At 38.7% G+C, this 19,455-nt stretch overlaps 2 protein-coding genes and 1 long non-coding RNA gene across 11 annotated transcripts in view; 2 read left to right on the forward strand and 1 right to left on the reverse strand.

Moving 5' to 3' along the window:
• IP3K2 (Inositol 1,4,5-triphosphate kinase 2) overlaps positions 1-9,729 on the forward strand; it is a 13,511-nt gene extending 3,782 nt beyond the window's left edge. For all 5 annotated transcript variants that reach the window (XM_089473836.1, XM_089473835.1, XM_089473837.1 and 2 more), the window contains exons 2-6: positions 4,245-5,256; positions 6,242-6,491; positions 7,385-7,653; positions 7,718-7,828; positions 8,666-9,729. In XM_089473836.1, coding sequence (XP_089329962.1) covers positions 4,309-5,256; positions 6,242-6,491; positions 7,385-7,653; positions 7,718-7,828; positions 8,666-9,082 — 1,995 coding nt within the window. In that variant the 5' untranslated portion in view covers positions 4,245-4,308 and the 3' untranslated portion in view covers positions 9,083-9,729. The remainder of the gene's footprint in view (positions 1-4,244; positions 5,257-6,241; positions 6,492-7,384; positions 7,654-7,717; positions 7,829-8,665) is intronic.
• Positions 9,343-10,602, reverse strand: LOC149268085 (uncharacterized). The gene is made up of 2 exons (XR_016270982.1): positions 10,473-10,602; positions 9,343-10,020 (listed from the first exon to the last, which is right to left on the reverse strand). It is a non-coding gene; the product is annotated as an uncharacterized LOC149268085 (long non-coding RNA).
• raskol (Ras GTPase-activating protein raskol) overlaps positions 10,489-19,455 on the forward strand; it is a 58,519-nt gene continuing 49,552 nt past the window's right edge. For 3 of the 5 annotated variants that reach the window (XM_018015572.2, XM_018015570.2, XM_018015573.2), the window contains exon 1: positions 10,706-12,037. In XM_018015572.2, the coding sequence (XP_017871061.1) occupies positions 11,959-12,037 (79 nt within the window). In that variant the 5' untranslated portion in view covers positions 10,706-11,958. The other 2 variants (XM_018015571.2, XM_089473829.1) reach the window with 2 other exon arrangements.

A 19,455-nucleotide genomic window follows, 5' to 3' on the forward strand; every position in this document is an offset into this window, starting at 1 on the left:
GAGGTAATATACAATTGTAAATGATTAAAATATGCTGAAGGATCGGTGGAAAGATGCGCTTTAGATACCTAGAAGGAGAGAAGAGAGAAAGTGGATGATATACTAAATATAACTTAAAACATCGATAGAAATAGATAAGTACTATGCATATAACAAGTGAGAGTAAAACACATAAATATGCAAAGTAACTTAGAGATCATAAGGTTAATAATGAAAAGTAGAATAATTATAGGTCATATAAATTAAAAAATTAAGAAAGAAAGTTAGAGGGAGAGAGAGAAAGATAGACAGGGATATCTTAGAACGAGCGAAAAATTAAGGAGAGCTTATAGCATATACAAGAGATATAACGATAAATAATAACTGAAAGAGAACTGCAGAGCATAAGGACAGGATCTATATATGAAAGGGCAAAGCCGAAGAAGACAAAAGTGGATTATATACATTATAAAAGAAAAGTGCATTAAATTTAAATATAAGATGGAGCTTACAAAGAGATGAGTAATATTCATGGCCTGTAAATAAGTAGAATAAGCAGATAGAGATGCAATATGCAAGTGAAAGCGATGTAAAAGAAAGTGCTCCAGAGCAGCAAGCAGCGAGGAGAGTGAAACGGCGAGAGAATGAGAGAAAGACATAGAGAGAGGGAACGAGAGAGAGAGAGAGAGAAAAGGAGATAGCGAGAGAGAGATAAAGAGAGAGACATCTAACATCTTTAACTTCAGTTAAGTACAGTATGGAATAAATAAAATTTATGATAAAGAGTCCAAAAGGTGCTAAATGATGATATAGAACAGATCAACATTTTGATACACACATATTAAGAATCATGTTTATTACGGAAATATTCGTATATTTGAGTATGTATTTACATACAGATATATAGATGGACTATTGAGACACCGTAGAGTCTTTTGTAACTAGAAAATAGGGAGATTGAAAGTCAATAATAAAATACGCATTTGGTATTATTTTAAAACTTTTAAATATATACGCTAAGAATCGAGAAATTGGAAACAAATCGAAAAATCGCGAATTCATTGAGATGCTCTCTGGACGCTAGGCCCTTTATCAGCAGCCGTTGCACACGGTTCAGTTCCGATTGACCGCAATACAAGCGAAATATATAGTATATATTAAAAATACATATATTTGTAAATATATATATAGTATGTATATTATTTATAATATATATATTGTATTCATGCGAATATTTAAACTTGTGTCCAGCTGCACTCAGTCAGTCCGTCTGTCCGTCCAATGTGTCTGATGCGCCTCTCTCTCTCTCTCTTTTGCCTCTCTTTCTCTGCAGCTGCAGTGAGCTGGTTCCGGTATATCTAGAGGTCTCCATATCGATCGGCCTACTTATAGTCGCCATATTGTGTCCTATATGCGGGGAACACATACACGCTTATATATACATATTTACATACATACTAAGCACAACATACAAAAGGTGCCGCATACAACGTCGATGTTCCAAGGTTCCCAATTGTGGTTGTGGCTGTTGCTTCGTTATCGCCTCGCACAACTTTTGCAAATGACGTCAAATGTTTCGGTGCGAGGAGCACAGCGGTAATATACAGACAGAGAGAAAGATAGGGGCGAGAGACGGCGGGAAGCAGAGCAAAAGAAATTTCAGTATACAGTGATCGCTCGCTAATAAAGGAAACTTCCGCTAATTACAATTGTTCCCAAAATAGAAACGTAATTTCAAATACGTGCGCCATGCATAGATAAAGACATTTTCCGTAGAATTTATAGACATTGTATGTGGTATATATAGGTAATATCCCTATCAGTAGTAATAATATAATTATCTAATAATAATAAGTTGGCTATCTAAAATGGATCTATCGAAAATTCTCTATCTATCTATCTAGTATCTCTGTATCGGCCTCTCTGTTTATCTTAATATTTGTTTTTGATTGATATTAGATTATCTATCAGCCGACTTAGTTCTCTATTGTTCCATCTGTCAATCCACCTGTCTTTTGTCCTCCAAATACATATATATTTAGCTGTCTTTATTTCCAATTGTTTATGAATCCAACTGGATATCCGGCTTATCTATCTTATTTTCTATTTAATCTTCTGTCCATAGAATTATCTATTTAGCATACATCTGCCTTTTGTTCCTTCTATCATTCCAATTATATCTTAGCACCTATACTTATTACCTATCCTTATATCCTGAGTACCTATCCTGAATATTTCAATATTCTACATTTCGATACATCTATCGTGATTTCTATTTATCTATCGATGAAACTCTCCAACTATCTATTTTGTTTTTTATTCATCTTTCCATACTCTATTTATTAATCTATCTATATTTCTGTATCTTTTCCTTATGGACTATAATTCTACTATTCACATATTTCCTTGCTTTCTTCTGCTCTCTATTATTATTATTATTATTATTATTATTATATATATATATATATATAAATATATATATATATATATATATATACATATATATATATATATGTATACATGTATGCTCTTGTTATCCGTCGATTCAACCACCCATCTTATTCATCTTTAAGACTTCTTTATACCTGTCTACTATATATCTTTCTATTGAACTTCTATCGCCTTAGTATCTATAGACCTGCCTGGTTTTCTGTCCATCTTCATATCTGCTATCTATCATCTATCTTATATCAATATCAGATATATCCTAAAGCTCATTATAATACAAGCCCTCTATTATATGTCTTTTTTGGACACCTTTGCGAGTCGAAATTCTGGAACTGGAAGTTTGTTTCAGTTAGCGAACGATCACTGTATGTGGTATTCCGTGCTGTTGTTGACTCAATATGTATGTTTGTGTGTAACTGGATAGCAGTGTTTCCATTCTTGATACACTATTGTTGTTGCTGTTGGCATTACCATTTCCATTATTATCATAATGCGACTGTTGTTCGCTTTTGCCTTGCCCCCGACTCGTTTAGTTCCGATTTTGGTTGATGTTACGTATTCCAATTTTCTTGTTTTGCGGTTAAAGAGTTCACACACACACACACATCGCTGTGCACTTATATCTAAGGTGGTTTTGGTGGTTTTGCAAGCGAACCGCAGATGGTGGTGCCGAGATGCCAGCACGCTCCTGCAATGCCTACTTAGATGCGTGCGCTTCGTTTGTTGTTGCTGGAGCATACATATGTATTAAATTTAATCAATTTTGATTGATGTGTGCGTCGATGCAGCAACCACAGTGCCAACGAAATCGACAGCGACAACCTCAACCACACTTCGACAACAAACCCAAAAGAAAAGAAGCACAATTCTCTTTCAACTGCATTTGAGTTAGAGCCACGCCGGATCGCTGATGCGCTGGTAACAATATTTCGTAGAGTGTTATAGCTGCTTAACGATAGATGTCTATAATCTATTTTTCGATCTGTCATGCAATTAGAAAAGTATTGAACAAGGGATTTGAACCCTTACCGAGAGGAAGATTAGGGAAGTGTTTAAGGCAGAAGAAAAGTTTGAAGAGAACTCGCTTCTCTCTTCCCTCTCTCTCTCTCTCTCTCTCTTTCTCTCTCTCTCTTGCGTTCACATTTCGTCTTTTTCCTTACTTTCTTCGCATATTTTCCTCTTTATGCTTCCATCTCACTCCCTCTTTATCTCCATTTTACTCAGTCTCTTCCGATCTATCGACATTGCAGCAATAAAATCTTCTCTCGCTAGATCTCTCTATCTTTGTAGAAAATGAAAAGAGGGCAGAGACTCTCTAATATTTTTTCCTCTTGATCCAATGGAAGAAAATAATTAGACTTATCTCTAAAAAAATGTTTAAAATGTTCAATGAGTATCTAAGACATACCCATAAGGTCTTAGAATTTTCCAAAGCTACAATTTTTATGTATATCCTTCTCAGTTGCTCTTCACCTTGCATGTCTTGAAATATATAATTTGGTACAATCATTGCTTTCGAAGACCAAATTCTCAGCTGACACTTAAAAACTACATTTGAAAGGGTATTCAAAAGGCTGTTACAGTCACATCGACGCATATACACGTTGGTTTGTCGGTGGGTCGTTTGGTGGGTCAATTGTGGTTGGCTAAGGCGCGAACAGGTTCGCAAATGCGCAGAATTCAATCAAACCGAATACAGCAACAAGTAAAAAGCGACAGGCAACAAGAAACAAGAAACACGCAACAAGCGACAGGCGACAGGCGACAAGCGACAGCAACAAGCATTGATTCATAGATTTTTGGGTATTTCTGTGCAGTTGTTGTGCCCGGTTGAGACAGTGCGTCTGATGCGTAAGTGGACGTCGCGTGGACGCCCGTCACATGTCGTGTAAAATGTCCGTGTGCGCACTCGCACGCCCGCCCGCAGCAGCCGCCGTAAGCAGTGCGAATAACGTGAACGGACAAACAGTTGCAGCGACGTCGCCAGCGACGACGCCAACGACGCCGCCAACGCCGCCGCCGTCGCCGCAGGTGCGCATCTACGAGGACTTTGACAGGATGAGCGCCAAGGAGGTGTACTACAATGAGGCGGGCAAGAAGGTGACGGTCAAGTTGCTCCACTTCCCGGATGTTCTGCCCGAGGACATAGCCAAGCTGCGCTTCGATGACGAGGACGACCAGAATGCCGACGATGCCGACGTGGACGACGACGATGGCGTCGATAGCGATGCAGGTCGCTCTGCCAATAGCAGCCACAGCACCGGCGCCGGCATCGGCATCAGCAAGACGCCGCCCACCGCTGACAGCGACGATGGCGACAGCGAGACCGAGAAGCCTGACCTGGATGGCAGCGGCAGTGGCAATGCCACAGCCACCGGCGCCATCAAGAAGACCTTCCGGCGCAAGCTGTCCGGCAACAATATGCAGCCGCGCAAGTGCAGCCTGGCGTTTGCCCAGGCGCATGGCATCAAGCAGCGCGCCGAGAAGAAACTGTCGATGCCCACCATCAGCATCACAGCCAATCCGGGCGAGCATGTCAGCCTGGCGGGCGGGCGCAAGCTCTCGCAACAGCACTCGCTGCCCATGACGATGATGACGCCGCCACGTCGCAGTCATTCGCCGCTGGGCCAGAGTCTCTGCCCCGGCTACATACAGTACTCCAAGTCGCTGCTGGAGGTGCCCATGCCAAGGGATTATGGCTACGCCAGCAGCGACGATCTGAGCTCTGAGTGGGACTCGGATGTATCCACATCGGCGGCCTCGTCCGCAACTGCATCGGGCTCTGGCTCGGGCGCTACGGGTGCAACCTCAGCGAGCGGCACGAAGAAGGTAAGAGGACGGTTTGCCGCTCAGCGCACGTCCGGCATTATCCGGTGCATTCATGACACAGGCTTCGCCTTTGAAGTATTTATCCAGTGTTATCCGCCAACTATCATCTGCCATCTATTTGTCATCAAGCATTCTCCAATTTAAAATATTTGCATCTGCTGCGTAGCTGAGCATATCGATCGATGTCATTGGCAACGCTTGCGAAATGTATCCGGCGCAATTGGATAATAAACAGCACTGATTTCATGCATAAACACCTTAATTAAGTGCTGATTTGATAAATACCAATCGTTTATCTATTCGCCATTTAAGCATTGACGTCATTAGCCACACGTCAAGATCTATCCGCATCCGCCGCTATCCGGTGTTCTCCGGCGCATATCCAATACTAATACTCTAATTTTGCGCTCACTTTAATGACATTGACCCTAGATTTATTTGTATCCGCTGCAATTCGCCACTAGTGCTATCTTAGTGTTATCCGATTCAATCAAATATATCCGTGATGCGAAATATGCTGACCCAATGATACTCTTATCGGCATTGAGACATATTGAGACATATCCCCTCTTATCCGCAGCTTATCCCGCACTTACTAGACAATTACAGAGTAGTTACCTAAGTACGTAAGCGTTATTGTAGATCTCACAACTGTTACTCATTTCGAGAAATATCCGGCGTCAATCGCGACTTATCCGGCCGGCACTTACCACTTAAGTACTAGTTACGTAAGCATCGACGTCATTATAGATCTTATAACTGGCCCCGTTTCATGCCATAAGCTTTTATCGCCTTGTATTCTAAATGATGCCCGAGTGGAGAGGCGGGTCCACTGGAAGTGCTAACAATTCACGTTTTTGCTAAAACGTGTTATTGGATGAACTATTACAGCAGTCACTCGATGACGCAACGGTCCAAATGCCTTTCGTTTTAATGTAAATTCTGGTTATGCTATTTCATTTGTTTGTTTCTTGTCTTTTCACAGAGCTCTGGCTGGCGGAAAATACGAAACATCGTGCAATGGACGCCCTTCTTTCAGACGTACAAGAAGCAGCGCTATCCATGGGTACAGCTGGCGGGCCATCAGGGCAACTTCAAGGCCGGTCCCGAGCCGGGCACCGTTCTCAAGAAGCTCTGCCCCAAGGAGGAGGAATGCTTCCAGGTGCTCATGCAGGATGTCCTGCGCCCATATGTGCCCGTCTACAAGGGTCAGGTGACCAGCGAGGATGGCGAACGTAAGTCACATAGTTCCTTGAACACATACATATATTAATGATTGACTGACTGATGCTGACTAAATCTAAGAAATTTATTGACTGATTCTGAAGTCGAAGAGTCTAATTGACATATCGAATGATATGATATGATTGACTGGCTGACTAATTTATGAATTCATTGATGACTGATGAAAATTTACTATTGACTGATCAAATCAGTGTCTTGATTGACCGCATACGCTAACTAAATGAATGGGTTAGTTGATAATAACTGCGAATGGATTCACTCCCTTTTTTAATTGATTGGAAGCTGACTAAATGATTGATGGCTGATAGACTGAAGCACTGAAGATTGACAGACTAACTGATTGACAGTATATGATTGCCTATAATAATCGATGGCTAACCAAATGACTTACGGCTGATCGATTGCCTGATCACACACTGATGGTGATTGACTGACTGATATGGCTCTGATTGATAAATACCTTCAATGATTGAATATGCTGAATAATCAATACGTAGATTGATTACCGGCTGATTTAACTGATGGATGACTGGCACCCCGACAGCAGACTAATTGATTGACTTAGTGATATGGCTCCAATCCATCGAGTCGATGACTGTATATGCATAATTATTAATGGATCATTTGACTGATTTTCTCTCTAAGTGATTAACTCAGGTGTTAATGCTTGACAGGTCTACTAGTCGAATAAAATGCTTTAGAGCTGATTGATTCAGACACTCACACAGATCGATTGACTTATTAAGTGACTAAATATTAAAATTTTATACTTTTTCAGCTGTGTAACTACATATATGAGTGACTATTCGACTAATTGACCAATCGACTAATTGACTGATTGCGTCTTACGAGTTAGCTATATGAAAGTTTCGTTTACTTTCAGTCTATCTGCAGCTGCAAGATCTGCTCAGTGACTATGTGCAGCCGTGCGTCATGGATTGCAAAGTGGGTGTGCGCACCTATCTGGAGGAGGAGCTGTCCAAGGCCAAGGAGAAGCCCAAGCTGCGCAAGGACATGTACGACAAGATGATACAAATAGATGCCCAGGCGCCCAATGCCGAGGAGCACGCGGCCAAGGCGGTGACCAAGCCACGCTACATGGTCTGGCGCGAGACCATCTCGAGCACTGCCACGTTGGGCTTCCGCATTGAGGTGAGCATTGCTGTGACCATTCTCACCTCAGCTGCAATTTACTAAGCACCCATTTGACTTGCAGGGCATCAAGAAGAGCGATGGCACCAGTTCCAAAGATTTCAAGACGACCAAGTCACGCGAACAAATCAAACTGGCCTTCAGCGAGTTCCTCAGCGGCCATCCACATATTCTGGTGCGTTTTAGCTTATGGCTTTACTTAGATCCATAACCTCATAGAGGGTATACAAATTGTTTAATTATCTATCGACCCCACGATATTGGCTGTCTCATTGATGAAACACTCCTTACCATAGATTCATATTTTCAGTGTCTTTAGTCAGAACTTATTCGAAATAGAAAAATTGTCATAGAAATGTGCTTGATATTTGTGTGTAAATTTATGGAGCAAATAGCTCTCTATTTGAAGTAGGAAGGCGTGACACAGCTCATCAAGTTTATATGCATCTCAATTAGCGCAATAAGCCAGGTATATCGACACACGAGTATATCTGTTCATACATCAAATCTTGTAATCTACAAGAGCCAACGACTTGAAATTTAGAATGTACATATGTTCCGCAGCATTGATCATTGCTTTAACTCATCCTATATTTTTTGTATCGATAATTATCGATCACTAGATTCATTATTTCAATGCAAGAGATTTCGAATTTACTGCGTAAATTCCGTAAATTCTTTCAAAGAAATATTTCAAATTGTAGAGACTTGTGATATGAAAAATACACACATCTTAATGTCATTATTACGTACTCATGTTTTCCTGTAAATCCCCATCTTTGACCCATCATAAATCTTATGTATCTGATTTGAATATCAGTTCATCGCAGAGGCTTGGGTGTATCCTAGACGAATACTCATTTCTAGAGCACTCTTATTGTAATAATATTTTACTCACGGTTAGATAACTGTATTTTCAAAAATGTATGATCAAATTTTGCTGCAATCATAAATAATCCTAGTTTAAGTTGAAATTGTCTATGAGCCCTAATTGAATGTTCTTCCATTACAGCCACGATATATACAACGCTTACGGGCCATACGGGCCACCTTGGCCGTCTCAGAGTTTTTCCAGACTCACGAGGTCATTGGCAGCTCGCTGCTGTTCGTGCACGATCAGACGCACGCCAGCGTTTGGCTTATTGACTTTGCCAAGACGGTGGCGCTGCCGCCTCATATGAGGATCGACCATTATTCGGCCTGGAAGGTGGGCAATCATGAGGATGGCTATTTGATTGGCATCAACAATCTCATCGATATATTCGTCGAGCTGCAGGCGGCCAATGAAATGGAGTCTGCAGCGGACGCCGCTTCGGGCTCTGGTTCCGGCTCCGGCTCCGGCTCTGGTTCCGGTTCAGCGTCGGGTTCCGGTTCGGTTTCACCAGCGCCCGCCTGCAGCGGTCAGGAGGAGGAGCCCAGCAAAATATAAAGGGCACAGCAAGAAAACAATCTAACATAATATATATACACTCATATATATATTTATATAGAACTATTTAGCTTACAATTACACTGAAGCGTTCCATGGGGCTGCGCCCCGCCAAGGACATTTCCTAGCACATTCCACAGAAATGTGTTAAAACAAAACAAAATCAAATATCAAAAAATATCAATTAACCATAATCCAAACTTAGTTTTATGCATATATGTATATGTATGTACCTTTTTTTTTGTTTTTTTTTTTCTCTCTCTTTAACCCGTTAAGTTTAAAATCAAAGACTGAACAACAATATGCGTATACCCAATATATACATATATAGATATATATATTTTTATATATAGATATATATGAATGTATGGATATATACATATATTCACAGATATATACATACATACATACATACATATATATATTCATACATATATATATATATAGTAAAATTCGTTGTGCGTTGCTGAAACAATGCGTAGCAAAAACATTAACAACAACAAAAAGTTCAAGAACTACTTACTTATAAATAATGTTATTAATTTTATGTGTATTCGATTATCTTCTAATAACTACCTACTAATTATGTGCACTATTAAAACTCATGTAAACCGTTTAACAAGTAAAACATTTTTTTTTTTCGTAAATCTATTATAAATCGATTCATTTGTTTTAATGGTGTTCGCATTTATGGTGCAGCCTTAAAGGCTTGCAACAAATCGAATGCAACAAGTCGAGTGAAATCTTCGCTTGTCTCTCTTATACTCACTCCAGCAGCTGTTGTCACAAAGATTGAAGTGCGCATAGAGACTGATCCCAGCTAAAGTTGGCCTCTGAGTAGCAGTTTTTACTCGATTTTGCAACAGTCCCAAAAGTAGGCAATTTAATTTTTACTTTCCCTGCAGCTTTGTATTAAGAAATTGTACTTCTTTTCTTATCTGCAATCGTAAATGTTATACTCGCTTACTATTTGTTGTCAAAATTAAATGTGCGGGGTAATGTGCATAGGTCCAACTCAAATTTGCAATTTCTGCTCTATAAGTATTTTCGGTTTTCAGCCTTTGGTATTTAGTACTTTTTGTAGCACAATTTTAGGATCAACGTACAACAAATATGCATGTAAATACTTGAAACAGTCCTTACATTCCAAATAATTATGTTCAAACTAAACTACATCATACGTTTTATTTAAAAGCAATTTATAAAAAATCATTTACGTTCAGGTTTGGCGCTATGGCTCTGTGTATACTTTCTGTTCTCGCATTTTGGCACCAAAAATGGCCAGTGGCACACTTTCTAGCTGCGCTTATAAAATACCAAAATGCTGGTATTTTTTGTATGATTTTGGTTATTTTCTGAGCGCTTGCATTTAGTGTGTTTTTGTGCTTACCTCGCCGCGGCCACATTGTTTATTAGTTAGTTAATGTTTGTTGCTGCGCGGTTGGCACGTCGCGCGTCTCCACGCGCACGCATCGAGCTGTTACATTTGTTTTCCGTTTTAAATGTTTGCTGCATTTGCGCGCAGTTGACGTGCATTTAAAAAAAAAAAATCCAAATAAAACGCGAGCGATTTTTTTTTTCGAATGCTTTTTTTTTCTTCTCTGAATTACAAGTGTGGTAATTGTTTTGGTCAAGTGTTTTGGTTTTGTTGCTGGAGTGCAAGCAGTCGTAAATTTAAAAATAATACACAGAAAAACGCATATACATATGCACGTGTGTGCAGCCTTATGTATATATAAATAAATATATATTTATGTATTTATATTTATATTTATATATATTTGTATATATACAAGTATTTGTATGAGCAGCGCCTGTGACTCTTAAAAAAAGTTTCTGGTTTCGTTGGCGCGACAACAACAACAACAACAGCGACGGCAACAATAAATAAAACTTCAATATGCGCCGCCCGGCCTTCAACGCAGAATATTAACAATATATTGTACATATGTATGTGCATGCGTCTATATGAATGTGTGTGTGTAGACAACAACAACAACAACTGTCACGCATCGAAGGGGGCGCGAGGGGCGGCACACAAAATTGTAGAAGCATCTCCGCTCGCTCGCTCTCTCTCTCTCTCTCTATCTTTCTTTCTCCGCGTCTCTCAAATTGCCAGCGGTCTGAGTTAAAGGCAAAAAAGGCTAAAATAGCTCAAAAATAAGCACAGACACACACACAGATACTTATATACACACAGGCACTGGGACCTACTGAAGAGACCAACAACAGCGTGCGGGAGGGAGAGAGGGAGAGAGAATCAGCATTGAGCTTGAGCCGTGCGTAAAGAAATCAAAAACAAAAACAAAAAAAGCCAAAGCAAATAAAACAAAAATCGTGATTAATATTTTTTTGTGTGTGTTTTGTTTTTGTTTTCTTGTGCTCTTGAATCGGGCTTTTGTTAAGCTTTTAATCAACAAAATTAAAAGAAGGCTGCAGCAACAACAAGTGGAAATTAAAAACTAAAACTCGACTTGTCGAATTCGTTTCGTTTGCTCATTTTATATATACTTTTTTTTTCTCGGTCGAAGACAAGTGCAATAAAACGAAAATATATGGCAAATAAATAGCAACAAAAGCCGACGGCGACAACAAAATCAATATTCAAATTAAGCAGCAACAGCAACAACAACAACAACAACAACAATAGTTAGCAGCAGCAGCAGCTATTCGACAACTTGTCGATAAGCCGAAAGATAACGAGCCGCAGCAGCAATAGCGAACCGGAGAGCGGCCATACCGGAGAGCGACAGACAGTGAGCGTGCGTGTGCCCCAGCGAGTGAGAGCGAGTGAGAGCGAGAGAGAGAGAGAGAGCGGCGGTGGCAGCATCCCAAAAGAAAACGTGAACACCACCCACCCGAAAGAAGCAGAAATCATGGGACGTCGCACGTATCTGAATCGCGCCTATGCAATTTCCTACCCCAGTCGCGTCGAGGGCTGGCTGGACGTGTGCGGTAAGCATTAACCCCATAAGTACGCCATCCCTAAGACCAACCCAGACACCCACCCACCCTGAATTGCAATCTGCTTATAGCTATTTATAGATTTAAGCTTGCCTTCAAGATCTTGACTGAGATACGCATTGAGAAACTAGTATGAACAGAAGTGGATGCGAGCAAAACTTTCAAAGACAATATGTGATTAGTTTTTGTCTTATAGATTGCAGAACATCTATCTTATATAAATATATCCATATATGTTATATATCTATTATAACTTCTTTGGAATGAGTTGTTTCAAGAAGAAATAGAAATGCGTAGATAGAGAAAGAAATAAGCATATGAAATATACATTCATATATCTCTTGTATCGGTATATATCGATATCAAAATCTCTCATATCTTCTTTATAGCAACTCAAATGGTAAAATGGCCGAATATCTATAGACTAAAGGGGCTATATGTACTTATATATATATCTATTGTAACAGACTTGATTACAATACTAATATCAATTAATATACATATATATATATATATATATATATATATATATATATATATATATATATATATATAAAATGTTTACATGATATATATATATGTATATGTAATCAAACTTGGTCTAATTCCTACTTCGTAAGGCAAGACATGCAAATGTTTTCCACATCCGTTTTAAAAAAGTTGCTAGTGCAGTACAGTTATCTGCAGAGTATATCGAATATATGATATATAGTACACACATAGCACTTAACTTGAGAACTTAGTCACATAGGAATCACATGCAATATCATGAAGTAATCGCTCGTTAAAGTTAGGTATAGATTGGTCTGCAATTGCTGAGTTTGATGAATAAATCTCGAAAGGGAATTGGTCAGGCAAACGAAGTAAACAATATGTCTTTAATATTACTCATAAAATACTCCAATGATCGGGGAACGATTAAAATTCTATGAGCCAGATGAACAAAGCTGAGAAGTCTATGACAAGTCTTTCGAAATGATCGATGAGATGGCAGAGATGATGATGATGATATGATCATCTAGTGTTAAGAATAAATTTGTTCATGGATCGTTTTCGATTAGAGAGAAATAGATGTTTCTTTCTATGTCACACTCGAGCCAGGTGAAAGTTCACGTAATTGCATTCAATACAACTAACTTTAAAGCGCTATCAACACCTGCTAATGGCATCTGCTGCTTCTGCGGCTGCTGAGCGGATGTTCGCTCCAATTTTTGATGATCGAAAAGGCAACAAAAATGTGAAACATCAAATGAAAGAAAATCCATTAAAAGTTGCTGAAGCAGAGAGGGAAATGGAGAGGCAGAACGAACGAACGATATGATAAAGCGAAAACTTTTAATTTGAGTCAACAATTTGCAAATTTCCTTCTAATGGGCTTGACAACCCTGGAGTGGCAACTCTAGTATGTGCAGGGTGGCCGTTTAGCTCAACTCTGTTCTGTATTGCGGATGCTCTTGGTATTTATCTATCTCTCCCACTCTCTCGCTCTCGCTCTCACTCTCACTCTCTCAGTTTGACCACCTGTGCAAATGCAAGCAAAGCTGCTTCGCCTGGGAAAACTCAACAGGGCTGTCTCTCAGCAACAACAACAACAACAACAACAGAGTTTAGGCAGGTTGTCACTGTTTGCAGTTGTTGTTGGTGGTGTTGTTGCCTTTGCCGTTATCAGGTATTAGCATTTTTACCTGTCGCTCATCCGCTTCACTTTATTGCAGTTGTTGTTGTTGCTGCTGCTGCTGCTGTTGTTGTTGCTGCAGTTCGAGGGGTTGCTTGCTACGCAAGGCCAAAGGCATATGCACAACAAACGCACACATAAACACACACACACACACACATATATATACATATTGTATATACACGCTAATTAATACTCCTTCGAAGCAGTTCTTGCATTTCGTTTACGTTTATACAATTCCTAAAAGAACACAAAATTTTATTATACATAAATAAAACTATAAAATTTAAAAAAAATTTAATAAAAGAAAATATAGCTATAGATAAAGATATATGTATATATATCAACTTAATATATAAAATAAAATAAAATACATAAAATAATCAAAATAACAAAAAGATAGCTGTATATTATACAGAATTATGAAATAGATCATAACCATATACAATGTATAGTATAAAATAATAAATAATATACATATATTGTGTGTCTAATCCTATATTATTATATTTATATATTTCTATAATATACTATATATGATTAGCTTTTCAAGCTCATCAGAAACTAAGATTTGTGTTATCACAACATGTTGAATTATTATGCTCCATATATAATCAATTCATAATATATACAGTATTTCATATTTTTCATTTTAATCAACTCTATTGTTGTTTAATAATAATAATAATATAATAATAATAATAGCTCCATAAAAAATAAGTATGCAGAAAACACTGTGATTAGCCCGCACATAAATCACAAGATAAATGATATTATTATCAAAAGCTTGGGCTAAACACTAGGTCCAATATACATTGTATTAGCTGAAGCAACAACAACAGCGAGAGACCCAAATTTCCTAGGTGCGTATGGGTGTGGCTGCTAAGACCTTGTCATGAAGTACAGAGCAGCTGCCTAGAAATTTGAATCTACAGCTGAAAGAAAAAATAGTTGCTGATTGAACTTCATGTGCCATGCTAGCTGTTTGTGCTAACTTATCCTCAGGATAAAGTAGCTGGTAAATGTAAGCACTTTCTGTCTCACCTTCTCAGTCGCTTTCCCTCTATTTTTGTATCTCCCTAAAATATATGTATGCTAGGCAAAGTAAATTTTGTTAATCTACTGTTAACATGTTATCCTCATGATAATGTGTTCGATATATGCTTATACAATCTCTGTCTCTTTTTAATTCAATCCTGTTTACTATTTATTCATTAGAGTGTATAACATGAACTTTTGTTCTTTAAGGTACTAATAACATAGGCATCCTCATAATAAAATGGGCGGCAAATGTTATTATAATATCTCTCTGACTCTCCCACTCCCTCTCTCTTCATTATGCTATTGTGCTCCTCAATACTTGTAAATTAATTTGCTAAAAGCTAACTTAAGCCTATTAACTTATCTCAACTACATTATCTGCATCATAAAGTTAATATATGTCTTACTTTCTCTCCTTCTCTAATATGTTTAGCCTGTAAATAATTTGCCAAATATCAATTTAGTTTTTATTTTTAATTATCTCGAATGCATCAACCTCATAATGAAATTCGTAGTAAATGTCTCACTCTCTCTTTGTCTGTATTATTTTGGTTCTTAAAATAAATTTGCAAGGCATTAAATTTTGTTAATGATCTCTAGTCTAAGCCTTCTTTATTTGCCATTCATTTGCATTTAATTGGATGAGCTGCTTGGTGGCAAATTATCCTCAGCGTAAGGTGCATTTAATGTAATGTTCACACAGCTCTCCAGCTGGAATCAACAAGTTTTGCATGTGAATTGTTGTGCACCTAGGCTGCAGAGTCCAATTAGGGTTACGTATAGTCCATTTGAGTTGAACAGGTATTACGCAGTTGGCTAAGCCCCAACTACTTGAACATCAGCCGTAGTCGATCGAGTCGACTCGTTTTCAATATGAAGTCACTTAACATGCGAATAAGAAATATTGAAATTGGCTGGCAATTGATAGTTTGTTGTTGTCGGAGTTGTTGTTGTTGCTGCTGCTGCCCATCGATAAAGTCGTGGCATGACAAAGTGGTAAGAAAAAAGGCTTCAAGGCGAGTTGCAAATGGCAAATGGCAAATGGCAAAGCTCGCGCTGTCTCACGTTGCTTTATGATAACATTTTCTAATATATTTATTTTCTGTTTTTTATTTACTTGAGTGTGCGCGCAGCGGAAGGAAGGTGTGCTAGCAGGTATGTGCGTGTGTGTGTGTGTGTCTGTGTCAAGGTCATTTGTGACATTCTAGCAGCCTTTTAGCCTTGCCTTTGCCCACCCACACACACGCACGCACAGCAATCGACCGGGTTTGGCCATTGGCCTCAGCTGCGAGCAGCTGTTGCTGTCGTTTGTCGCTGTTGTTGTTGCTGTTGTTGCTGTTGCCGTTTGTTGTTCCTGTTTGGTGTGCCCGCTGGCTTGACATCATTTCTGTCATGTTTGTTAGCTGCTTCATGTTTCATGTTGTTAGCCGCGCTTTCGCTTTGCATGTCACTTGACCGTCTTGGTTAACACATACACACGCACAGACACACACGTACACAGAGGGTGTAAGAGGGACAGAGAGGAAGCCGCACACACGTCTTCGTCTTCGCTTTTGGCCAGGTTGTTTAGTTGGCCCGGTTCTTGGGCCACGCATAGCCAGCGCTATTCGATCTAAGCTAAATGGGTTTCAAGTCATTTGCCATTTCTCCATGAGCATACCCTATAAACAACCGAGCTGGGGTAGTTGCGACTGCTGATGTGATTGAATATTGAAACTGAAATGAGACTAATCAAAGAATAAGCTAAAGAGAGATCATGTTTTGATCTATAATTAATAATGAGTTCTTAAGTTTAAATTCTATGGAGATTTTTTTTCAGTGAATAGTTTCTGTGATATTTTCTAGGCTAGAGTCTATGATTCATGCATATATACATATGTATATGTCATATAATTAAGTCGATCCTTAGCATAAACTATATTAAAATTGGAAGCTGATCTTGATCAAATATAAGAAAAAAACGAATTTTGTGACCTTAACACCTCATCTAGTGCTTTTCATATATCACTAAACTAACAGAAGTTAGTTTAGTACAATTAAAGTTCCAGTTAGGGTTTCCGTATGTCGTTCCATTTGCTTGGCTAGATCAGATTTATCGTTCGTTAGTCTTAGGCATTACTGAATAAATCTTAAGAATTAAGATTTGATCAGTCAAACAAAGTAAACTATATGTCTTTAACATTACCCATCAAACCCTCCGCTGCTCAGGGAACGATTACAAATCTATGAGCCAGGCGAACATAGCTGACAAGTTTGTGACAAGACTTCAGACATATGTATAATGTAAGACTTCAAAGTTAAGAATAAATTTGTTCACTGATTTATTTAGGGTATCGCTTAGTCGTTCCATTTGCTTGGCTAGATCAGTCTTTGACTTGTTCTGTTCTAAAGACCGTTAACGCGCATTAAAGGAAGGCCAGAGCGAGAGAGAGCGATAGAGTGAACAAACGAGCGAGTGTACCAGAGAGAGATTGAGAGAGAGAGAGAGAGAGAGAGGAAGTAGAGGGAACGGGAGAGAAATCGTAAGCTCGTAAAAAACGACGCGACCATTGGCGATGGCGTCATTAGCGACGCGTCGCCGTGGCACAGTTTTTTTTTGTTTTTTTTTTTTTCGTTAGTTTTTTTTTGCTGGTAGCCAAAGTGCAGTCGCTTTGTTACCGTTTACTCATACCGCTGCTGCTGCTTCGATTTGGTTTGTGGGCTAAATGGCACTGCCTGCAGCGCCACCTGTCGGTAGAAAGTTCAATGCGCTCGCCGAGCAGAGTTTTGCTTCGCCATTTGCGACGCGAGCGGAACGCTGGAAAGTGAAACAGGCTGCAGCAGAATTCGGCATTCGACACACTTGTTGTTGCTGCTGTTGCTGTTGCTGTTGTTGTTGTTGCTTTTGTTTTTATTTTCTATTTTCAAGTATCGGCAATCGGTCGCCCCGCCACGTCGCAAATGTTGCCCAGCAACTTTCTATGAAAAAATTCACTTTTTCCTCAAGTGGTGTTTGGGATGTCGGCGCGTCGTCGCGTCGTCTCGTTTCGTCGGTGCCGGGCCCAAGCAGGCTTTGAGAGAGACACCCGAGCAAGGCCTCATGCACCCCCCATACTCCCCCCATTGCCAGCCCACCTGCCTCCCTTCCGGCACTCCCCCCTTTGGATCCGCGTTCCCCGAGCAGCGGATCTTTGTGTTCGCTGTTGTTGCCTTTTGGCAAATCGAACGGAGACTTGGATTAACGTTTGCAACGCCGGTTTTTCCAATTAAAAGCAGTGCGCTCGACTGCTAAATACTCTGTAATCATCATAATGAAGAGTTGAAGAGAAGAATTAAAAATGCAAAGCTCAAGAAAATTGTGCTTAGTGCAACTTCCAGCATAAAGCCAATATACCTCTCTTATAGTGATAAGAGCAGAGTACAACAAAACAAACAAAAAACTAACGTTTAGAAATGAATGAAGAAAAAAGGAAATTTGCAAAACCTGTTGAACGCATGAAATTATAGCCGCCATATACCAAACGAGATATCTAAGCGAAGCGGGGTGGGGTGGGGCAGGCAGCACATGGGAAGTGATCCAAGTGGTCCAAGTAATACGAGTAAGTGCACATACACACACACGCAGGCACACACACACACACACACACGCACACACCTGCAGATCAAATGAAAATTGAAAGTCAGGAGGCAAAAGTCAAGTTAAACCGGGAAATAAAATAATCAAAGCTAAGACAGCCAATGTGAAGAATAGAGAGAACAAGAAGCAGCCACTAAAAGATAGTCGATACAATTATTAAAATTATAGACCACAAGAGAATTACATTTATATACATATGTATGTATATATTCTGTGAGCTAATAAAGAGAACTTATCGGCACTTAGTCGTCTATAAAGATATGCTTGAGATAGGCTAAATAAATCAGGTTTGATATGGTTTCTAACGATGTCAAGGCCCTATAAATGTAGTTTTACATATATATTTTTAAATGTAACATTCAGTTCATATAAATATGCATAGATATATTCATTCAACAAATATTATCGCAGTTTTTGTTACATGAATGATATTCAAAATAAAATTGTGTCCTTAAACTGATTTAGCTGAATCAATCCAGGAGTTATGTAAAGAAGTGACTGTAGATTTAAAAAATATTCGTTTTCACCATAATCAAATTCTAGGGATAATAAATTTGACGTAAATAGGAGAATTTATAGATACATATATAAAGCTTATACAGTTACAATTTCACACTTATTATCAGAATACAAATATACAGAGCATTTTTTATAATAATAATAGCTTTTATAATAGATCTTGTGAATAAATATTTTATAATAATAGATCTAATAATTTCAATAATTAGTTTTATAATAGTCTTGTAATAGACCAACTAAAGTCTGTCTTGATTTCCAAGATTAAGCAAAAACACTTTTGCACTATAAAATTCTATATTCATCATAAGAAAAATGTATAAATTTAGCCAGTTTAGCTACATCTTATAATTATAGATAAAAGATTTTATGAATAACAGATAAATTATTCGAAGGAGTTACGTTTCATATTAAAATTTAACAGCTTCATAATGGATTCATAAAAGATCTGAAATCTAACAAAGAAACCAACAGAATTCTCACCTTTGTTCCTGATCATCTCTTATCGCTCTGATGCTGTGACAAAATAAAAAAACAAAAAATTTTTAAGTGTTTTGCCGC

The sequence above is a fragment of the Drosophila arizonae genome, chromosome X (assembly GCF_054131065.1).
Source record: "Drosophila arizonae isolate 15081-1271.41 chromosome X, UAZ_ARI_1.0, whole genome shotgun sequence".
Taxonomy (NCBI): domain Eukaryota; kingdom Metazoa; phylum Arthropoda; class Insecta; order Diptera; family Drosophilidae; genus Drosophila; species Drosophila arizonae.